The sequence below is a fragment of the Macrobrachium nipponense genome, chromosome 12 (assembly GCF_015104395.2).
Source record: "Macrobrachium nipponense isolate FS-2020 chromosome 12, ASM1510439v2, whole genome shotgun sequence".
In the NCBI taxonomy this organism is placed as follows: Eukaryota; Metazoa; Arthropoda; class Malacostraca; order Decapoda; family Palaemonidae; genus Macrobrachium; species Macrobrachium nipponense.
Window position 1 is genome coordinate 65,643,978 of NC_087205.1, and position 19,816 is coordinate 65,663,793.

General features: G+C 37.2%; 1 protein-coding gene across 1 annotated transcript in view; it reads left to right on the forward strand.

Annotated features, from left to right (window-relative positions):
• Window positions 1–19,816, forward strand: part of LOC135224827 (uncharacterized) — a 362,810-nt gene that overhangs the window by 249,313 nt on the left and 93,681 nt on the right. Inside the window, exons 8-10 of the mRNA XM_064264150.1 lie at window positions 3,440–3,550; window positions 3,857–3,940; window positions 5,931–5,966. Of these exons, the coding sequence (XP_064120220.1) occupies window positions 3,440–3,550; window positions 3,857–3,940; window positions 5,931–5,966 (231 nt within the window). The remainder of the gene's footprint in view (window positions 1–3,439; window positions 3,551–3,856; window positions 3,941–5,930; window positions 5,967–19,816) is intronic.

A 19,816-nucleotide genomic window follows, 5' to 3' on the forward strand; every position in this document is an offset into this window, starting at 1 on the left:
TAAAAAACATGAAATTATGCTACATTTTGGTAGCACTGGATGACGCCAACTAGCGGCGGCTGGCGGAAACAGTTTTTGTTTACAAACATCATATGGTCGTGGGTCGGAAACTGGTTTTTTGGTTGAAAACAGATACAAGTTTATTGGAAATTTAGTGGCGAAATCCGATATGTCGAGTTCTAATACGGTCGTGAACCGGGTCTCTACTGTATATATATATATATATATATATATATATATATATATAGATATATATAGATATAGATATATATATATATATATATATATAAGATATATATATATCATATATATATATATATATATATATATATATATTTTTATATCTATATATATATTATATATATATATATATATAGTATATATATATATATATATATATATATATATATATATATATATATATCAGGCCCTTTGAATTGAAACAGTCTTTAACACTACTAAATTTATCAGACAGAAAATAAAACAGTCTTTAACACTAGTACTAAATTTATCAGACAGACCTTTTTTCTGGTTGGTATGTTCTTCTCCATTGGGCACATTAGTGTCTCTTGATAATGTTACCCTGAAATGGTAGTCACAGTATATATATAAAAAAAAACTTGACAGTACAGGCAGTCCCCGGTTATTGGTGATCCAGTTTTATGGTGGTTGTCCAGTGACAATGATAACTGATTTTTCGGTGGAGATATTTGCTGATCCCCGGTTATTGGGGATGGCATTGGCACTATTATCACTTGATTTTCGGTTATCATAGATTTTCTGTTATCTTCATGCTGTCGGAAATAGAACCCCCGCCAATAACCAAGGACTGCCTGTACTGTATGTCTGTAAGATAATCTATTTTATGTGATAATGTAGATAAATTTAGTCCTTTGGCTTATAGAATACATTTTGTCCGTCATATTTCTCAACAGCTACCGTCACCAAAAACAAAAATAATTATAAAATGGAAAGTACAATCTTAGCATACTACTTCTGCAGGTTTGGAAAGATTTTCTAATTCTCAAGAATTGGTGGATTTTGATTCGATGTCCAGTATGTAAGCAGCTATACTTGCATTTTTTCTGTAGTAACCCATATTACCAGCTTTGTTAATTTCATGCTTTCTGTAAAAATTTTTTTGCTTTTGCCAAGTGATACCATATTTATACATGCTCATATGCATTTTTGCAGCAGACAGTGTTATGACACCCACTTTTTGGAACTTTTAATTTCAATTTATCTTTACTCAAATCATTCCACTGGATTTTGTTTCCTTATGAACTTATTTATAGTATGTTCAAACTGATACTTTCATAGTGATGCATTTACCGTTTAGGATTGATATTGTCGTCAGTTATTTGTTTTGTGATACAAGTGATATGGTTGTTGGCCTGGAAAGTAGTATTGTTCATTATGCTGATGATGCAACACTTGTAAGTGTATTAAAGTCTCCACTTATGAGAAATGATGGTGTCCTTAGTCTCAATCAGAACATCAAGCAGATTACTCAATGGTGTACAGGCAGTCCCTGGTTATCGGAGGGAGGGGGGACACCTTATGCCACTGATAACCGAAACTCATCCCGTTGCAGCACTGTAAATCACTGATTTTATAGCACTAGGCAAGCCCCATAAAACCAAATTACCATTGACCAAGTCCGCCGATAACTGGGGACTGCCTGTAGTTGGTGGGTATGAGGTTGAACTCCAGTGAAATGAAAATGCTATTGATAAGTAGATCTTGCACTGATTTTCCAGCTCATACTTCCCTTCAAGTGGATGAGACTGCTGAATGAATCTGAAGCTTTAAGTATGCTTGGTGTAACATATGACTCACATCTTGCTCTTTGAGAAAAATCTAATGAAATTTTCAGCAAATACTGCAGAAAAGTTAGATATTGCACGTAAATTCTCAAATATTTGTAAAAGTTGTAAAATCAGTGCAACCTGTTTTTGTCATTTGTCTTCCTTTAGTCAAATACTGTTCTCCGGTGTGGATCTCTGCTTCTACCCGAGATTTATCTCTTTTTAGATAGAGTGGTTTGTGGCTGTATGGTTGTTTTGTAACATTGGCAGTTGTAATTTGGACCATGGACAGATAGTCTCCTGTGTTGCAGTTTTTCATAAATACTTTTAACAGAAATCTTTCATATTCTCAATTGATTCCTGATCCTCTTCTGCCAAAAGCAACCAGATGCACTGAACAGCCACACTAATATGCAATAAATGTGCCTTTACTGCCAAATTTTTTGGTTCCAGGGGTACTTTATTCCTTGTGCCGTTGGACTGTGGAAAGCCCTCCTGAGGATGTGTATTTGGAACCTCAAAAGTTCAAGCAGAGATGAAGTGCATTACATTTTTATTTCTGGTGATAGAAGTTCACTCTCGACGTGGTTCGGAAGTCACGTAAAGCCGTTGGTCCTGTTGCTGAATAACCGCTGGTTCCATGCAATGTAAAAACACCAAACAAACAAACAAACAATTACATTTTTATCTATATATTGATTTGTTATTTTTTCCGTATTTATTATTACTTCTGTTACCTATTTCAAATGAATGCCATATTCTTTTGAAACTTGAATTTCAAGTCAGTGGCCCCTGTGGTGTTGTTCCATGTGAATAGGGTTCATCTTCAGAATAAAAATACCGTAGAGTTGTTATGCTTCTGTAGAGTGTTCGAGTGTATGCTCTCTTACCTACTTCTTTCTTCTTGATGATTCGTTGAGCGCTCTGGTTCTATGTTTAACTTTATACATCATCTTAAATGTAGTTCTGGATTAGTAACATTATTAGTCTCTCAGGAGAAGTTTGAATGAGACAAACAACAAAGTTCCCTTCTTTACTATTGCAAAGAATACAAGTTACAACTATTGAGTTTACAAATGGAAAATCTGGTTCGGACCACTGGCAAAGTTTGGTTTCTTTACTGTACGATGGCGGCTGGTCCTCTGATTCTTCTTCTGGCATTCTGAAAATCAGCTACCCCTGGATTGAATTTGGCCCAACTTTCAAAGGCGGTGTAGGTTCTAGTTCTCCGCCCAAATGGATTCTTGATTCTTGGAGTGGATCCTTTCTTATCTTTCCCCATCTCCTTTTAGGTGGAGTTAACATGTTAATTCCTCCTCTTCCAGTGGAGTCTGTTAATTTAACATGTTAATACCTCCTCCTGGAGGTGGAGCTTCATTATTGATAGAAGCTGAGTAAGTCGGGTGCGAGGTCGCAGGTCAAAGATTTGATGGCGGTCTTAAGATTTCCACTCTGGAAGTATGCATTTTGCTGATTATTTATTCTGAAGTAGATTTTTGTACTCTCTTGGGAATGAGTGCAATTATGTATTTTCAGTTGGTGACTTATTGTACTTGACTTTGCTTATACCACTTTAGACAGATTGCACTATGGCAGAGGATTAATCTATAGTTGGTGTCATTTTTTCGTAGCACGCGTTCTCACTCTAGACGACGTTCATCATCAAGATCCAGACGTTCTAGGTCTAGGAGAAGAACAAGATCCAGATCACGTCGCAGAAGTCGTTCTCGATCAAGATCCAGGTTGAGTATATTCCTTGAGTGTATTTATGGAAGGAGAAGTTTTTTACTTGAAATATGCTCACTGAAATTGGAATGTTGATGTAATTGATGATGCCTTTAATGATCTGAAGTACTGTATAGTAGTACAGTACTGTGCTCCTATTTTTTCTTTGAATTGTTATGTATATTGTTTTAAGCATTCAGGTGTTGTTGAGTGTTGTTTATTTTCCCTTTTGTTAAATCTTTCTTTAACTGTTGCAAAGTCTGAAGGTTAAGATCTCCAGAAATGCGTATAGTATGTAATTAGAAAATAATTTGCTTTTCCAGAGAACGACATCGTCGTTCCAGGAGCCGTAGCTCAAGGAGAAGAAGATCTTCGCGCTCAAAGTCACGCAGGAAATCTCATTCAAGGTTGGTATTTGGCATCACCTAATTATCAACAGTTTTCCTTTCTTAGAGTGTGTGAGTATGAGAGACATTTGGTTAAGGCAGTCCCCAGTTAATGGCTGGGGTTCCATTGTTAGCCATGTTTCAATAACCAAAAATTTTTGTTAACGAGAACATCACAATAATTATGGTAATACAGGCAGTCCCTGGCTTGTGAAGGGGGTTCCGTTCTTGAGACGTGTTGTAAGCTGGAAAATCGTCAAAAATCCTAAGAAAACCTTACTTTTAATGCTTTGGGTGTAATAAAAACTATGTAAACTGTATTTTATTGCATTTTTCATTAAAAAAAACTTTGAATATTAATTATTTTGCATTTTTGGAGTCATATTTCTTCTGCCAGATTGGCATCGTAAGCGCGGAAATCATTTCTGATGAATGTAATTGAAAAGCGTTGTAACCTCAAAATGTCGTAAGCCGGAGACTGCCTGTAAATGGCGTTTACAACACCATAAACGCAGATAAACCACTTACTGTCTCTGAAAATCTGGTTAAATCAAGTTACCCCTATTTTAAAGTACAGTAGTACCTCAGACTTTGAACTTTATCCGTTCCAGAATGCTGTTCGAAGTATGATTTGTTCGAAATATGAAACAAATATACTTATGAGAAATAAAGGGAATCAGGACAATTTGTTCCAGCCCACCCAGAAAGTCCCCGCCACAAATTTTCTCATTGTTAATATGGTTTCCACAAAAGGTTAAATTAACGAGTGTAAGTATGAAACAGTTCGTCATATGAAGTAAAATTTCTAAATTTTTATTTTTTCTGTGTACAATTTACAAACTGTTTAGTGAAAATGGCACCCGGCCAGCTGGGGGCGGATGGAGGGAGGAGAGATGGGAACCCTTTGAGGAAATTGAATTGGGTGCAGTATGCAAAGGTTGATAACAAAATCAATTTTATTCACATATTATGTACAAGGATAATTAAAGGAATCGATAGTGTGTGTTGGATTGTCTCTCTTGAGAGAGAGAGAGAGAGTAACCAGCTTGTTTACACTTGGATCTTAAGTGCATGAAAGAGATCAATACATCAATTTATTGTTAGCCAACAGCAGACTTTTAAAACAAACATGAGGATTTTGCAAACAAATAAGTACATAATAAGTCAAGAATGCAAGAAAACGAAAGAGATAAAATAACTTTCCACAAAGAAGCTGTTTAAACAAACAATCGAAGGCATGCAGAAGCTGAGAGTGGCGCCAGTTTGTTTATGACAGAGCTGAGTTACTTTTACAATAGTAAAAAATCATAAAAAGCAATTGTCACTAGATAGGTATTTTACCATAACAAAAATAAAAGGCATTTGGGCATATCAAGTGTAAGTGAAAGAAATGGGCGAATAATCATTCCAGCCCAGCTGATAATTCAATGGGAAGCAGAGCCTTTCTTCCCTCTCCTTTCCTCTCCTCTCTCTCTCTCTGTCATTTCACTCAGCTCACCAGACACTGACTCGAGCAAGCTTTTTTTTTTTTTTTTTTTTAATTTATTGTGAAATAACATTTTACTTTTTATGTGAATTGGTACTGCTTTTATGTACATATTATAGTAAAGATTTTACTGTCTCTTCTCTCCTCAACAATACCATGATGCACGATAACTTAAAATCATCCATTCATTATTCCTCAAAAATATAAACACCCCCTCCCTCTACCTCAAGTTAGCTTTGTATCACTGCATTGACAAATGATTTTGTTAATCGTTTATGCAAAATATTATTGTGAAAACCTTTGTTCTTTCATTTACTATTTTGTTAATATTGTTCACTCGGCACACTGAAAACTGGCTCAATTAAGACTTTTTCTGTATTGCATTTCATTGTATTCATATTTTATCATTGCATTAAATTTATCGGGAAATTCCTGTATTTATGTGAATTGTTATTGCTTGTAGATACATACAGTAATATTTTAACTCTTCTCCTTCTCTCAACATATCAACGCTCCCTCGTTCAGTCTGAAGTCAAATGGGCATGACGTCACCGTGGTTACGTATGATTTTATACATCTTTTATGCTAAATGTTATATTGAAAGCTAAATTTTATATTAAATGCTTTATACTTTTATTTATTTTGTCGAATATGATTATAATTAGACTATATTAAATGCTTTATACTTTTATTTATTTTGTTGAATAAGATTATAATTAGACTATATATTGTAAATGAAAACAAATTTAATACAGTTAGTAGGCCATCGAATACAAGTATAAACTAAATAATCAGTCAGTTCAAAGTATGAGCATTGTTCGACAAACGATACAGAATTTTCTCGAAAATTTTGTTTGAAAAACGGAAAGTTCGACATATGAAACGTTCAACAAATGAGGTACCACCGTACATCCAATTTTTCTCAAACAGTATTGAAGCAATTCTGTTTTCTTTCTACAGTATGTACATTGGGAAATGTTGGGAAGTTGAGTACTGTATACAGTACCGTAATATTTAATATGCATTGAAAAATAAACTGATTTTATTGATAGTTTGCCATGTTTACTTTAATATTAATTTGTTCATATACAAAACAAACCTTTGGTCTCAAAATTAGGATAAATAACTTAGCGCCAGCTGGAAACCGGTAAAGTTAAAAAAAATTGAGTATGCAAGGGACTGTTGGCATGTGCTTAGTTACAAGTCATGTGGAGCCACTTTCACTCGTGATCCTGTTAGTTATTCTTCCAACCCAGGTTAGTTGTTAGAGGGGTGGTTAGAGATGGGCCTTTGTAGGTTAAGACCTCAGGTTTTTTAGTTATGAAAAATACAAATTGATTAAAAACTTGTCATATGTTCATATAACGAAACAAACCTTTGGTCGTAACATTAGGATAGACTTACTTATGGTGGGAGGTAAGTACTATTAACCAACTGGAAGTTTGCCACCTTTGATCAGTTTTCTGAATAGCAGTATTCTACAAAACAACTGACCATTATTTCAGACTCTAAGATACTATATATGAATATCATAGAGTCAGACTTCTGGGTTTCTACACAATGTCTTATGAGAAGTATTGTGTGGCTAAGTATGGGGATAACAAGAGAGTTGGGTAGCTTTTTGACAGGATTTTTGTTGAATTTTGTATGGGGTAGTAATAAGTAGGGAATGTGCCATATGAGAGTGTGAAAGTCAGGATTGTGGAACAGGCAAAGAGGATGAAGAGTAGCTTTAGATATAGGAGAAAACATAATTTTGAAAAGGCCAAAATGAATGCTGGTGAGTCACTGTGTCTGTATGTCTTTAGGTTAGAAACATTAGCCAGGAAAAAGTTGGGGGTTGAAGGGATAAGTGAGTGGAAGGAGTTAGTGAGGAAGTTGTTAGCAACTACCAGAGAGCGCACATAAGTTATAAATCTGAAACTTAAAGAGATAATGCGATGGACAAATGAAAGGTTAATGTGGAACGACATTTTAGAAATAGTGGAGGTTTATGAGCTAAATAGGTGTATGAAAGAGAGTAGAAGTGTTAGTGTCAGGACTGTAGTGACTGAAGGTATGTCAGAGTTTAAAAGCTATTTTGGGGGCAGTTTTAGAAGGGCCGAGGCAAATGGCAGAGTGAGTGGTTGATAGGAGCGTTAGAGCAAGTAATGTGAGTGTAGTTGGGCCTAAAATAGACAGGAGTGTGAGTGTCGGAAGAATAGAGTCAGTTAGTTGTGAGTGAGAGCACCAGCGTTACAGATGTGGTAAGCCAGGACACAAGAAGAATGAGTGTCGGTGGGCGTTAGGGGCATTTTTCAGGTGTGGGCAAACGAGCCATTTAGTGAGTGTAAGAAAGATTGGGGTATTAAGTGTTACAGGTGTGGGCAGATAGGGCATATAGCAAGTGGATGTCGGGGTACCTATGTGAACAAGGTTTGCGGTAATTGTGGAAAGAGTGGGCATTTTGCTAGGATATGTAAGGAGCCATGTGCAAAGTGTGTTGAATGAGGAATGGAAGGTCATGTAGCAAGTATGTGTAGGCGAAAGAGGATGAGTCAGATTGGAAATTTGGGAAACTTGAGTGAAAAGGGGATTCAGTTGGTTGGGTCCTGGTATGCAGGCAGTAGGAGTGATGTATGTGCGTGAAGGATTGTTACATGAAAAGGGTTCAGGGATAGGGCTCATGAATATATGAGTATAAAAGTGAGGTGCAAAGGGGTGTGTTTGGTTGCTTTAAGGGAGCCGGCCGGAACCCTTATATATGGGGTATAGGGCGAAGAATGCAAAGTCCTGAAAAAATTCATGGAGCTTCATATGGCAATTGAGAATACGTATACAAAATATTTCGTCAAAATTCCTCTTACTTTCGTAGTTACAGGGTAATTAGTAAACATAACTCAATAAGTCTAAAACATTCATCCGTACAAGAAAATGCAATATTTCTTCTGTTATCGTAAATTTTTATAATTATTGTCAAAGAAATTGTGAGAAATGGCATCTGTAGTGATTCCGTGAGTCGCAGAGGGGAGTATCAAGTTCAACCATGATTTCAGTGCGAGCACAGACTTCAAGTAGTCTACACATCCGAGTTTCTTCTCTGACATTCGCTTGCTTTTACATATGTTTATCTATGTTTCGGCAAGAATTTCATCGTGCCAATGAGGAAAAGACAAGGAAAATATCTCGCTAACATAAAGACGAAGAAAATTCGCTCTTATATGATTACAGAATATCTTAATACAGGTACTATCCTACTTACAACCAAGTTTGGTTCCGACCCACTGGTTGTAAGTCGGAATGGATGTAAGTCGAACCTTAGAAAGTGGCCAACATACTGGGTAGGGTATACTATCAAACCTTTGCTATATAAGTGCCTACTTAGTACTGTAATGTAATGTACAATCATTATTTCAATCTTTTTACCATAATGCACTTCTACTAATACATTTTAATCATTTATGTAATAGTATATATTACGTACAATCAGGCATTGAGTTACAATGGGGTTAGGTTCTTGCATGTATGTCAGAAGTCGATTCTTACGTAAATTGGTTTGCAATTCAGTCTACAGTACAGTTAATACCAAATGATGCTGCAGATAGGGCAGGGTAACTCAAACTGATGCTGCCTGAGTGATGAGAGTTCTCATGCCTGAGTGATGAGAGTTCTTATGAGATGGCGCAGTAAGGTTGTAAGTACGAGTGGTCATATGTCGAGTAGGTTGTAAGTCGGATAGTACCTGTATATGCGATATTAGCGTAGTTAGTGAAGAGAGAGAGAGGGAGGGTTGCGTAATAAGTAAACGCCCCCGTCTTGCCTGAAGCACACGTCACACTGTCCCCCAGGCTACGATCTTTGAGCAAAGGGATCTTAATTTATGATAAATAACATAGTTTTGGTTTATTAATACCCAAAAAGGAATATGAAATTCATAATAATCATGATTTATTAACATTGTCTTTGTAAAAAGAGAGTACAACTTCGAATTTCTCCTCTTGACATTCTCTTGCGTTTACGTTTGTTTATCTTTGTTTTAGCAAGAATTTCACATGCCAAAATACTAGGAAAACATCTAGCTAACATACAGAAGAAGAAAATTCGCTGTAATAAGCCGAGTTAGTGAAGGAGAGAGAGAGAGTTGCATTGGAAGGAGTGCCCCGTCTTGCCTGACGCAGTGCCCCAAGCTACGATATATGAGCAAAGGGATCATCATTTATGATTAAATTATGAATAAAATAGTTTTGGTTTATTAATACACAAAAAAGAAATATACATTGTTACAACCTCTGAGAGAGGTCAGCTTCAGGTTCGATATGAAATAAATAAAAAAAAAATATTTCAACTCCAACAGTTGAAACTGGGGATACAAATATAGAAAGAAACACTAACACAACAAAGGTTTATTTACAAGCTTACTAACAAAGGTAAATGCAGAATGGTATCTCCTATTTACATAAAAAGATAGAATCTTACACTGCATGAACTGGGGGAACAGCAAGGTAATTCAAATACTTGCTGGCAGGTTTAGTGACTTGAAGCGATGACTTCACAAAAGGAGAATGGCGATTGCTCACGTCCTCTTGACTCCGTATTGCAGAAAATAAAGTCTACTCTCGTTACTTGAAAGTCAGGAACTCCCCAAAACCTCTAGCAGGACATTTTCTTTGAAGTTTGCGCAACGTCGAGATAACTCGGTCGTCCACTCCTGAAGATGACTAGACCAGTATCCAACCAACTCTCGAGCAACTTTTCTTCTGATCCTTCGTCGGTTCCTTTTTTCTCTTATCTCTCTCGAATGATCTCTGCTGCTGCTGATTTCTCACTGATAATCTGATCTGTGGCTCTTACTGAGGATATCTCTCTGTGACTAACTGGTGATCTTTCTTTTATGAGCTCTCTTTTACGATCTCTGCTTTCTCCTCTTCGTCCGTCGTATTTATATGGCACTCTGGGGGCGGAGCCTACAGCGAACGTCACAGGCTCCCGAGATTACTAGAACTTCTTAGAAGACTCTTGACGGAATATTGCATCATATTTCGCTGCGTTTCTCCCGCCACTTAGGCGCTTGTTGCGCTCCACAACACGCCTGACGATTCCAGAACAGATGCGAGAACAGGCGCCTCCAACACAGGCGCGAAAACCTCCTTGTTGCAGAACTTCTCAAAGATGCGTTTTCCTTTCCTTTATCTTTCTTTGCTATGAAGCAATTACCATCACATACATTCATAATAATCATTATTTATTAACATTGTCGTTATAAAAATACGAAGAACTTTGAACACCCGTATCTCAAAACTATACTTATTGACCTTCAAAATCTATCTTCTCACTTAGTTTTAAAGCTATAACATTGGAATTTGGTATATAACTCAGAAAGACATTATAGAACAATCAAATGAAGCCCTTTTTTCCAATTTTTATTTTGTCTTTTTTTAATAAATTTTGTTTTCCTAATTTATAGGGTTTATTTTTTTACCACAATGAAAAATTCATATCTAGCAAAAAAATGACTTTTAGAAAAAAAACTTCTCATTTGATTGGAGGTCTACATCAGGTCTATATATGGTAATAATCCCAGGTCTTAATATTAAATATCAAGGGAGGAGATAGAATTTGAAAAATGGTTATTTTCGGGATAAATTGCCCTGGCGTCACAAAACCGAAGGTCAGAGGCGAAAATCATATGCGGTTTGGATGTGTCCCAAGTCACCTTATTAAGTGGTATGAATATCAAAAGTCCTGTCCTTAAAGAATGGCATTATCCATTCTTTTTAAGAATGGATGTGACAAACTGTGGAGTGAGCATGAAATTAGGGAGTGTAAAGGGGAGGTACGAGGAATAGGAAAATTAGGTATGCCTGTGGTGGGAGTGGTGCGTGAAAATATAGAAATTGGAGGGGTAGAGGTATGGATGAGGCTTTTCAAGGGTTTAGCAGAAGTGTGGATGAACTGAGTGGTTTGGCTGTAGAAGTAAGGGAGATGTTGGCGCAAGAGCTGGAAGATATAGATGAAGTAGTGAGCGGGTTTTAGGAGGACAGTAGTGAGGGAGATGGTAATGGGAGTCTGACTGGAAGTGGTCTGGGAGAAGTGGATGGCAGTGTAATTAGTGTGTGTATGAGGGCCCTCAAACAAGATCCAGGGGGCCTGCCTCTGAGCATCCTTGGGTGTTGCGAGAGGTGTTAGTGTGGATGATGCGTGTGTAAAATGTAAGGGGGAAGGTAATATGGAGGAGTTATGGGAGTTCCATTTGACAACGCCTTTGAGGATTGAGAGAGAGAGAGAGCGGTGAATATAAGTGGTGGTGGTGTTGTTTGTGGTTGTTGGGAATAACTGAGGGTTTAGATGTTTTGTGTGGGATTGTGTGTTATTCTGTGAGAGAGAGAGAGAGAGAGAGAGAGAGAGAGAGAGAGAGAGAGAGAGAGAGAGAGAGAGAGAGAGAGAGGGTGGTGGGTAGGTATTTGGCAAGTGAACTACTTGTTTGACAGGGGGGGTAGTTGGTTGTTGGTTGGTGCATTGGCGAGCCGGTGGTGGGCGGGCAGTCTGTAATGATAAATTGTGAAAGACAGACTTTTTGGGCAGCGGTCTTGGCAGTACTGTTGTTGGTCAGTTGTGTTTTCAGTGAGTTATTTGAGTTATTTGTGCTGTGTGGTTGAGGGTTGTTGTGCTTGTGTGTTGGGAGGTTGTTGAGCTTGTGAGTTTCTGTTGAGTTGTGAGTTGTTGGGGAGCTGTTGTGGTTTCTTGGTGTTGTTGTTGCTTTGGCTGTAGTCTTTGGTTGCTTGTTGTGGTTGTAGTCCTTGTTTGTTTGTTGTGTTGTGGTTGTGGTCCTTGTTTGTTGTGTTGTGGTTGTGGTCCTTGTTTGTTTTTTGTGTTGTGGTTGTGGTCCTTGTTTGTTTGTTGAGTTGTGGTCCTTGGTTGTTGTGTTGTGGGATTGTGGTTGTGGTCCTTTGTTGCTTGTCATGTTGTTGTGTTGTGTGGTTATAGCCCTGAGTATCTGGAGTTGGGGTGAGTACATTTGTTTGTATTTTTGTGTGTGTAGTTGTGTCAATTGTCCTGGGTTCATTGCGTAGCATGAAGAGGAAAGTGTGACTGAGAGTGAGTTTGGCAGCCATATTGGTTAAATTTATGTTGGGGGTCTTGCCCACTTGTTTTTAGCTTGTGATCCCACCACAATGCAGTATTATAAAGAATTACTCTGACAATTTAATATTATTTCTGTTTTGAAAATTATAAACAGTGGATACTGCTATCTATTGACAAAAATCATACTAAATGTATCGTGTGTGGAGAGGAAACATATACAGGCAGTCTGCAGCTTACGACAGCTGCGGCTTACGATGTTCCAAGTTTGCGACACTGTTCAATTATATTAATTGGAAATTATTTCCAGGCTTACAACCCATGTTCTAGGGTTACGACGCCGATCCAACGGAAGAAATATGACTCCAAAAAGGCAAAATACTGTGCATACTTGAGTAATATTCAACTGCATGTTATGTTCAACCCCAATTTTACTGCATATATTAGGACTTTAGCATATGTCCGTTATAATGTTGAGTTTTGATTCTGGCAATAAGCCTAGCCTATGTTAGTAGTTGCTACTGTAGCCTAGTCTATGATTCTGACATCCCAACCTAAGAAGCTAAAAGCTTAGAATATGCCAATAAAATTCATAAATAATCAGTATGTACTCATTTCAAATAATTATTTATTAACCATTAACTACAATAAACAAACTAACAAAAAAAAAAGTTTCCAACCTATTGTTCACGTTCAACACTACGAATAGCGAATGATCACTAAGCAACCACTTTTACCTAGCACACAGTATAGTAATCATAAATTGTCATTATAGCTCTTCAACTATTGAAACTACCAAATAGTATATTGACAGAAGAATTCTAGAAAATGCTTGCTGGCTTCGATGATAGCCGTCTTTGATTAATTTTATATTTTATGATTATTAATTCACAATTTTTTTTTTATTAAGGGAACCCCTATATATGGTGGTATAGGGCAAAAAATGCAAATTCATGAAAAAATTCATGGAGCTTCATACGGCAATTGAGAATACGTATTCAAAATATTTAGTCAAAATTCCTCTTACTTACGTAGTTACAGGGTAATTAGTTAACGTAACTCAATAAGCCTAAAACATTGATCCGTACAAGAAAATGCAATATTTCTTTTATTATCGTAAATTTTGATAATTATTGTCAAAGAAATTGGGAGAAATGGCATCTGTAGATATTCCCCGAGTCGGGAAGGGAGACTTCTTCAGTCAGCTACCAAGTCCAAGTTCAGTGTGAGCACAAACGTCAAGTAGTCTACACGTTCGAGTTTTACCTTTGACATTTGCAGAGATCTTCATTTATGATAAATAACAAAGTTTTGATTTTTTAATACCCAAAATGGAATATGAAATTCATAATAATCATGATTTATTAAATTGTCTTTGTAAAAAGAGAGTACAATTTCGAGTTTCACCTCTGACATTCTCTTGCATTTACGTTTATCTTTGTTTCGGCAAGAATTTCATCATGCCAAAGAGGAAAATACAAGGAAAACACCTCGCTAACATACAGAAGAAGAAAATTCACTGTAATAAGCCGAGTTAGTGAAGGGGAGAGAGAGAGTTGCGTTGGAAGGAGTGCCCCATCTTGCCTCAAGCAGTGCCCCAGGCTACGATATATGAGCAAAGGGATCATTATTTACGATTAAATTATGATAAATAAAATAGTTTTGGTTTATTAATACACAAAAATAAATATACATTCATAATAATCATTATTTATTAACATTGTCTTTATAGAAATACAAAGGAAAACTTTGAACACCCGTATCTCAAAACTATACTTATTGACCTTCAAAATCTATCTTCTCACTTAGTTTTAAATCTACTATAACATTGGAATTTGGTATATAACTCAGAAAGACATTATAGAACAATCAAATAGAGCCCTTTTTTCCGATTTTTGTTTCGTCTTTTTTTTATAATTTTTTTCTCCTGATTTATAGGGTTTATTTTTTTACCATAATGAAAAATTCATATCTAGCAAAAAAATGACTTTTAGAAAAAAAACTCCTCATTCAATTGGAGGTCTACATCAGGTCTATATATGGTAGTAATCCTAGGTCTTAATATTAAATATCAAGGGAGAAGATAGAATTTGAAAAATGGTTATTTTTGGGATAAATTGCCCTGGCGTCACAAAACCGAAGGTCAGAGGCAAAAATCATATGCGGTTTGTAGATGTCCCAAGTCACCTTATTAAGTGGTATGAATATCAAAGTCTTGTCCGTAAAAAATGGCATTAGCCGGCCGGCCCCCTTAAATGTACTGCATGACTAAGTTTTCAATTTACAGTATCCTTTTACGAAGAGAATAAAAAAATACACAATTCTTTGTGAATCGTGAATGAAATCAGCAGACGAAATACAAATGGCGGCGGCTAGTAGATGCTTTGTTTACATTCAGGAAATGAAGGAAGGCTGCACTTATTATAGCCTAGAACAGCTGTAAATTAAAAACAACATAACAATAATAATAGATTCTCAGATAAGTAAAACAACATATATATTTATCGTTGTGGTTATTATACAAAAATAAAAGTTTGTTGACTTCTGTGGAAACAAATGCTGCTTTGTTGACTTCATTGTCATGAAATCCAAAGAATGTGGTAGGCTTAGCCTAGTCCCTAAAGTTTGCACTTTTCCAATGTAGAAACAACATAATAATAAAAGTTTCTCAAATAAGTAAAACAACATTTGTATTTATTGTTTGTTGTCAGGAAATCCAAAGCTTAGGCTTAGCCTAGTGCCAAACTCTTGCACATTTCTAAAACTAGCCTATACCACATGTAATGTTCAGTCCCCAAAGTTTAGGCCCTAAAATTGGGCTTTAAATATCAAACCTTACAAGAGTATATAGTACATTAAACAATATTTTAAGGTTTTTTTGATGAAAAGCACAATAAAAATGCAGTTAGCAAAGTTTTCAATAGACACCCAAAGCATTCAAAGTAAGGTTTTCTTGGGATTTTTTTATGGTTTTCAACAAATTTTCGGCTTACGCCGCATCTCATAAACGGATCCCTTTGTAAATAGGGGACTGCCTGTAAAGTGGAAATTCATAAAAAAAGGAGTTAAACCAAGGAATAGAAATTAGTAAGGATATTTTATGAGTATGAACGAGTATTCTCATGACTGTAAGAATACATGGTAGTCAGTCGCAAGAATACTGGGATAATCAAGGAAGGGGTTAAAGGAACAGGTTCTTTTTCTTCCTTGTGTTCTTCTGTTCTTAGTAAAAATTCATACTATGCAGACTAGGTACATAGAGCAAAATTTAAACTTATTGGTGGCAAAAGTAAGCTCTCCGAACACAGTTTTAATGTATGACCCTGTCTGTTCGTATCTGAATGTTTTTAACATGAATGTTCGTAAGTAGGGTGGGGACTGTACTTCTGTTGCCTACCTGGAGGAAGAGGATATATTTGAATGGCTAACATCCTGCTTGTTGTTGGTGACATGGATGGGGTGGCCAATGAAGTTGAGTTAGCGGAGCTATTTTATGGGCGTTGGAAGATGTTGAGGGAAGTGATTGCTGGAACACTGCAAAGTGGTTGTTGGATATTAAGGATTGTCATGTATCAGGAGAAATTCTGTGCTGTCAGTTTTTTAGAGTAAGAGGAGGTTCAAATAATTTATGAATATTTTTGGTTTATTGGCAGCGTACAACTGAAAAAATTTCTTCATTAGAGTAGAGATGATTCCTTGTGGCTGAAGCGTGAAGTACAGTAGTGCCTCAGGATACGAAATTAATCCGTTCCGACGCGGCTTTTGTAACCTGATTTTTTTGTATCTCGAACCACGTTTTACATGTCAATTGCCTAATTCGTTCTAAGCCCTACAAAAACACCACAGTAAATTTTATAATAAAGCTAAATTGACCAATAAACAATGAAATATAACAATTAAATAAACTATACTATACCTGTAAATAAAGTGTATTAGTGTACATGGTACAAGAAATACTGTATGTACATATTTAGTAAAATGTGGAACCTTACCTTTCGAGTGAGGCGATCTCCGAAAGTGTCGACAGAGGAGGAGGACAAATGGCAGAAAACACGAACACTTTAACTTTACAAAACACATTAAAAAATGGTAGAAAACATTAACACTAAATTTTACAAAACACATTAACTTATGGCAGAAATCAGTAAGACTTAACTTTACAAAAAACTTGTATTTTTTTTTTTTTTTTTTTTTTTTTTTTTTTTTTTTCAAAATTTCAATTTCAACTTTGTTTTTTTGTATCACTTTGATCTTCCTGTTTGCTTACTACTACTAAAGGCCTCTTTAAAAGTAACTATCCAAGGAAGATTGCTTCTGCCTGCTTTTCACAATGTTCCTGAAACGACTCGGGCAAACGTCATCGAACTGTGCAAGCGTACAACCTGTGTAAGCCTTTTCAGGGTGTCTCTTTTCTACAAGTGATTGACTATATGAAAAGCAGCTAGAGCATCCTTAATTTCTGCCGTTGTCATAGGGTCCTCCTCCCCCTCCTCGCTGCTGCTAGAGAATTCTTATTGAACGATGTTATGTTGCATGGCCTCCAACTCCAGGTCATCCGTTGTAAGCTCCTCTTGGTGCTCCTCGAGAAGGTCATTGATTTTGTCGTTGTTGACGACCAGCCCCATGAACTTGCCGAGTGCAACGATCTCGTGAAGATCTGGTTGCGAAACAGTTTCAGGATCGTCAACTGTTTCTGAATCTGCATCAGCTTCGCCCACGTTGAATCCCTCGAAGTCTTGGGTGGATACGGCATCAGGCCAGAGTTTCCTCCACGAAGAATTCAAGGTTCGCCTCGAAACCTCCTGCCAAGCTTGACCGATGAGTCGGATGCATATGACGATATCAAAATGCTCCTTCCAAAATTCACGCAAGGTGAGGTTTGTGGTATCGTGATGTCAAAACATCTCTTGAAAAGATGTTTCGTATACAGCTTCTTGAAGTTCGATATCACTTGCTGGTCTATGGGCTGGAGGAGAGGGGTGGTGTTAGGCAGAAGATAAAGAACATTGATGAAAGAATACTCTGCTAGGATATCTTCCTCGAGGCCAGGAGGGTGAGCAGGGGCATTGTCCAACAACAGCAGACATTTCAGAGGGTGGCGCTTCTCTTCACAAAATTTCTTCACTGTCGGGCCGAAACACAGATTTACCCACTTGGTGAACAAAAGTCTCATTACCCAGGCTATCACATTAGACCTCCACGTCACCGGAAGCTTCTCCTTTAGCACTTTGTGGGCCTTGAAGGCTCGAGGAGTCGCAGAATGATAGACAAGTAGGGGCTTGACCTTACAATCCCCACTGGCGTTGGAACAAAGTGCGAGCGTAAGCCTGTCTTTCATAGGCTTATGCCCGGGTTGCTTCTTCCCTTCCTCTGTGATGTACATCCGACAAGGCATTTTTTTCCATAAAAGGCCAGTTTCATCACATTTGAAGACTTGCTGAGAACTGTAGCCTTTGTTGATCGTCATTCATCGAACGTCTTAATAAAGGCTTCGGCCGCTTTTGTGTCCGAGCTGGCAGCCTCCCTGTGCCGAATGGATGCCAGTCCGTTTACGGAATTTATCAAATCACCTAGAGAAGCCTTGAAGTCTGTGGTTGGCGTCGATGTCCCTTCTCCTCTGTTGTCTTTGGCCTGGGGAATCAGATCTCCGAAAATAGTGCTGGCCTTGTGGCAGATTGCCGTCTCGGTTATCGCATTGCCAGTGATTTCTTTGTCTTTAATCTATACAAGAAGCAGCCTCTCCAACTCATCATGCACGTGGCTCCTCTTGTTGGACAAAATAGTCACGCCCTTGGAAAGTGTAGCTGCTTTGATGGCTTCCTTCTGCTTAAGGATGGTGCCTATCATTGACGGATTTCGGCCGTATTCCTTAGCGATCACACTCAACCGCATGCCAGCTTCATACTTCTTAATTATCTCCATCTTAATCTTCAAAGAAAGCATCCTCTTCTTTCTGTGAACTTCAACATTCTTGGGACCCATGGCTAATTAAGTTAATGAAGTTTACACACAACATGATAAAGTATACGTACAAGTAGAAAGCGAAATCACTAACACGAATTTACGTTAACTAACGAAATACATATATGTGAACGAACGAATTCCGCGTGTGTACGATAACGCTGGTGCGACAAAGTGGCCCAACAATGCCTTTACGTAGAGGCATAATTGGATAGATGCTGACCAATAGGGGAGCAGGATCTTACGGCGGTGACTAGCATCAGGAACCAATGGGAGAGCGGGAGGATGGTGGCGAGTCTACAGAGTTAGAGGCGCGCGAGTTTTAAAATTGTTCTCAGCAGTCTGGGCGAATCTCGAACTTTACAGTACACCCTTTTGTAACCTGAATTATTTTCATATGCAGAAGCATAAAAATCTTCGCGTTTGCTTTTGTAACTTGGATTTTTTTGTAAGTAGGGACTTTTGTATGTCGAGATTCCACTGTACCTGCAAGTCAGTGACAGCAACAGATTTTTTTTTTTTTTACACTGCATCAGATAGGGTAACTTATAAAGTATCCATATAGAGAGCAAAAGAGTATCCTCAGACCAAATAAACAAAAACTTGTGCACATTTGTAACTAAAATACTAAAATATGGCAATCGCTTGTCTGCAAAAATCTCAAATTGTGGAAAGTATGCTTTAAAGCTGAACAGTGTCACTTTAGCTTTAAGCTAAATTGTGTAAACTGTTACTTGAATAATCAGCCTAATAATGAAGATTGCTAGGAAAATAAAGATTAGGAAGCAGTTGTCTGTAAAGTTGCTATTGAACATGAAAGTATACTGTCTAGGATATCCATAGTAGCTCTGAAGCATAGGAAAAAATTTTACCAAAGTGTTAAAGTCAAAAGAAAGTGTTAACGAATAATTGGTCATGGGACTACTCACAGGAGTTGTCAACTATCCAAAATGGAAATATTGTGCAATCTTCTAGGAAATAGTTACAAGAAGCAAGCACACCACCTCTTGTGAGGAGGATGAATTATCTTTTTTCTTATGTAGTTTATAATGCCTGACTATAGAAAAACACCAAATGCACTAGTTAAAAAGAAATTATGCATAGCCCTAAAACCTCTTCCTCTCATTCTCAAAAGGAGTGACTTTAATCATGATCACCAGGGTCAATAAAAGTTTTAAAATGTTTGTGTCCGATTTCTTGATTGTCAACATGATGAAAGTGGCATCAGCAGAACTGCTCAGAACATGTGTCAGAACAAAACCAACTGAAATCAATGCTAATGATCATCATCCTGCTTCAGTAAAAAAAAAAAAATCAAGGCTATGTATAATGAAGCTAACATGAGATTATGTTGTACAGTGGGCCCTCCGTATTCGCGTTCTCTGGATTCG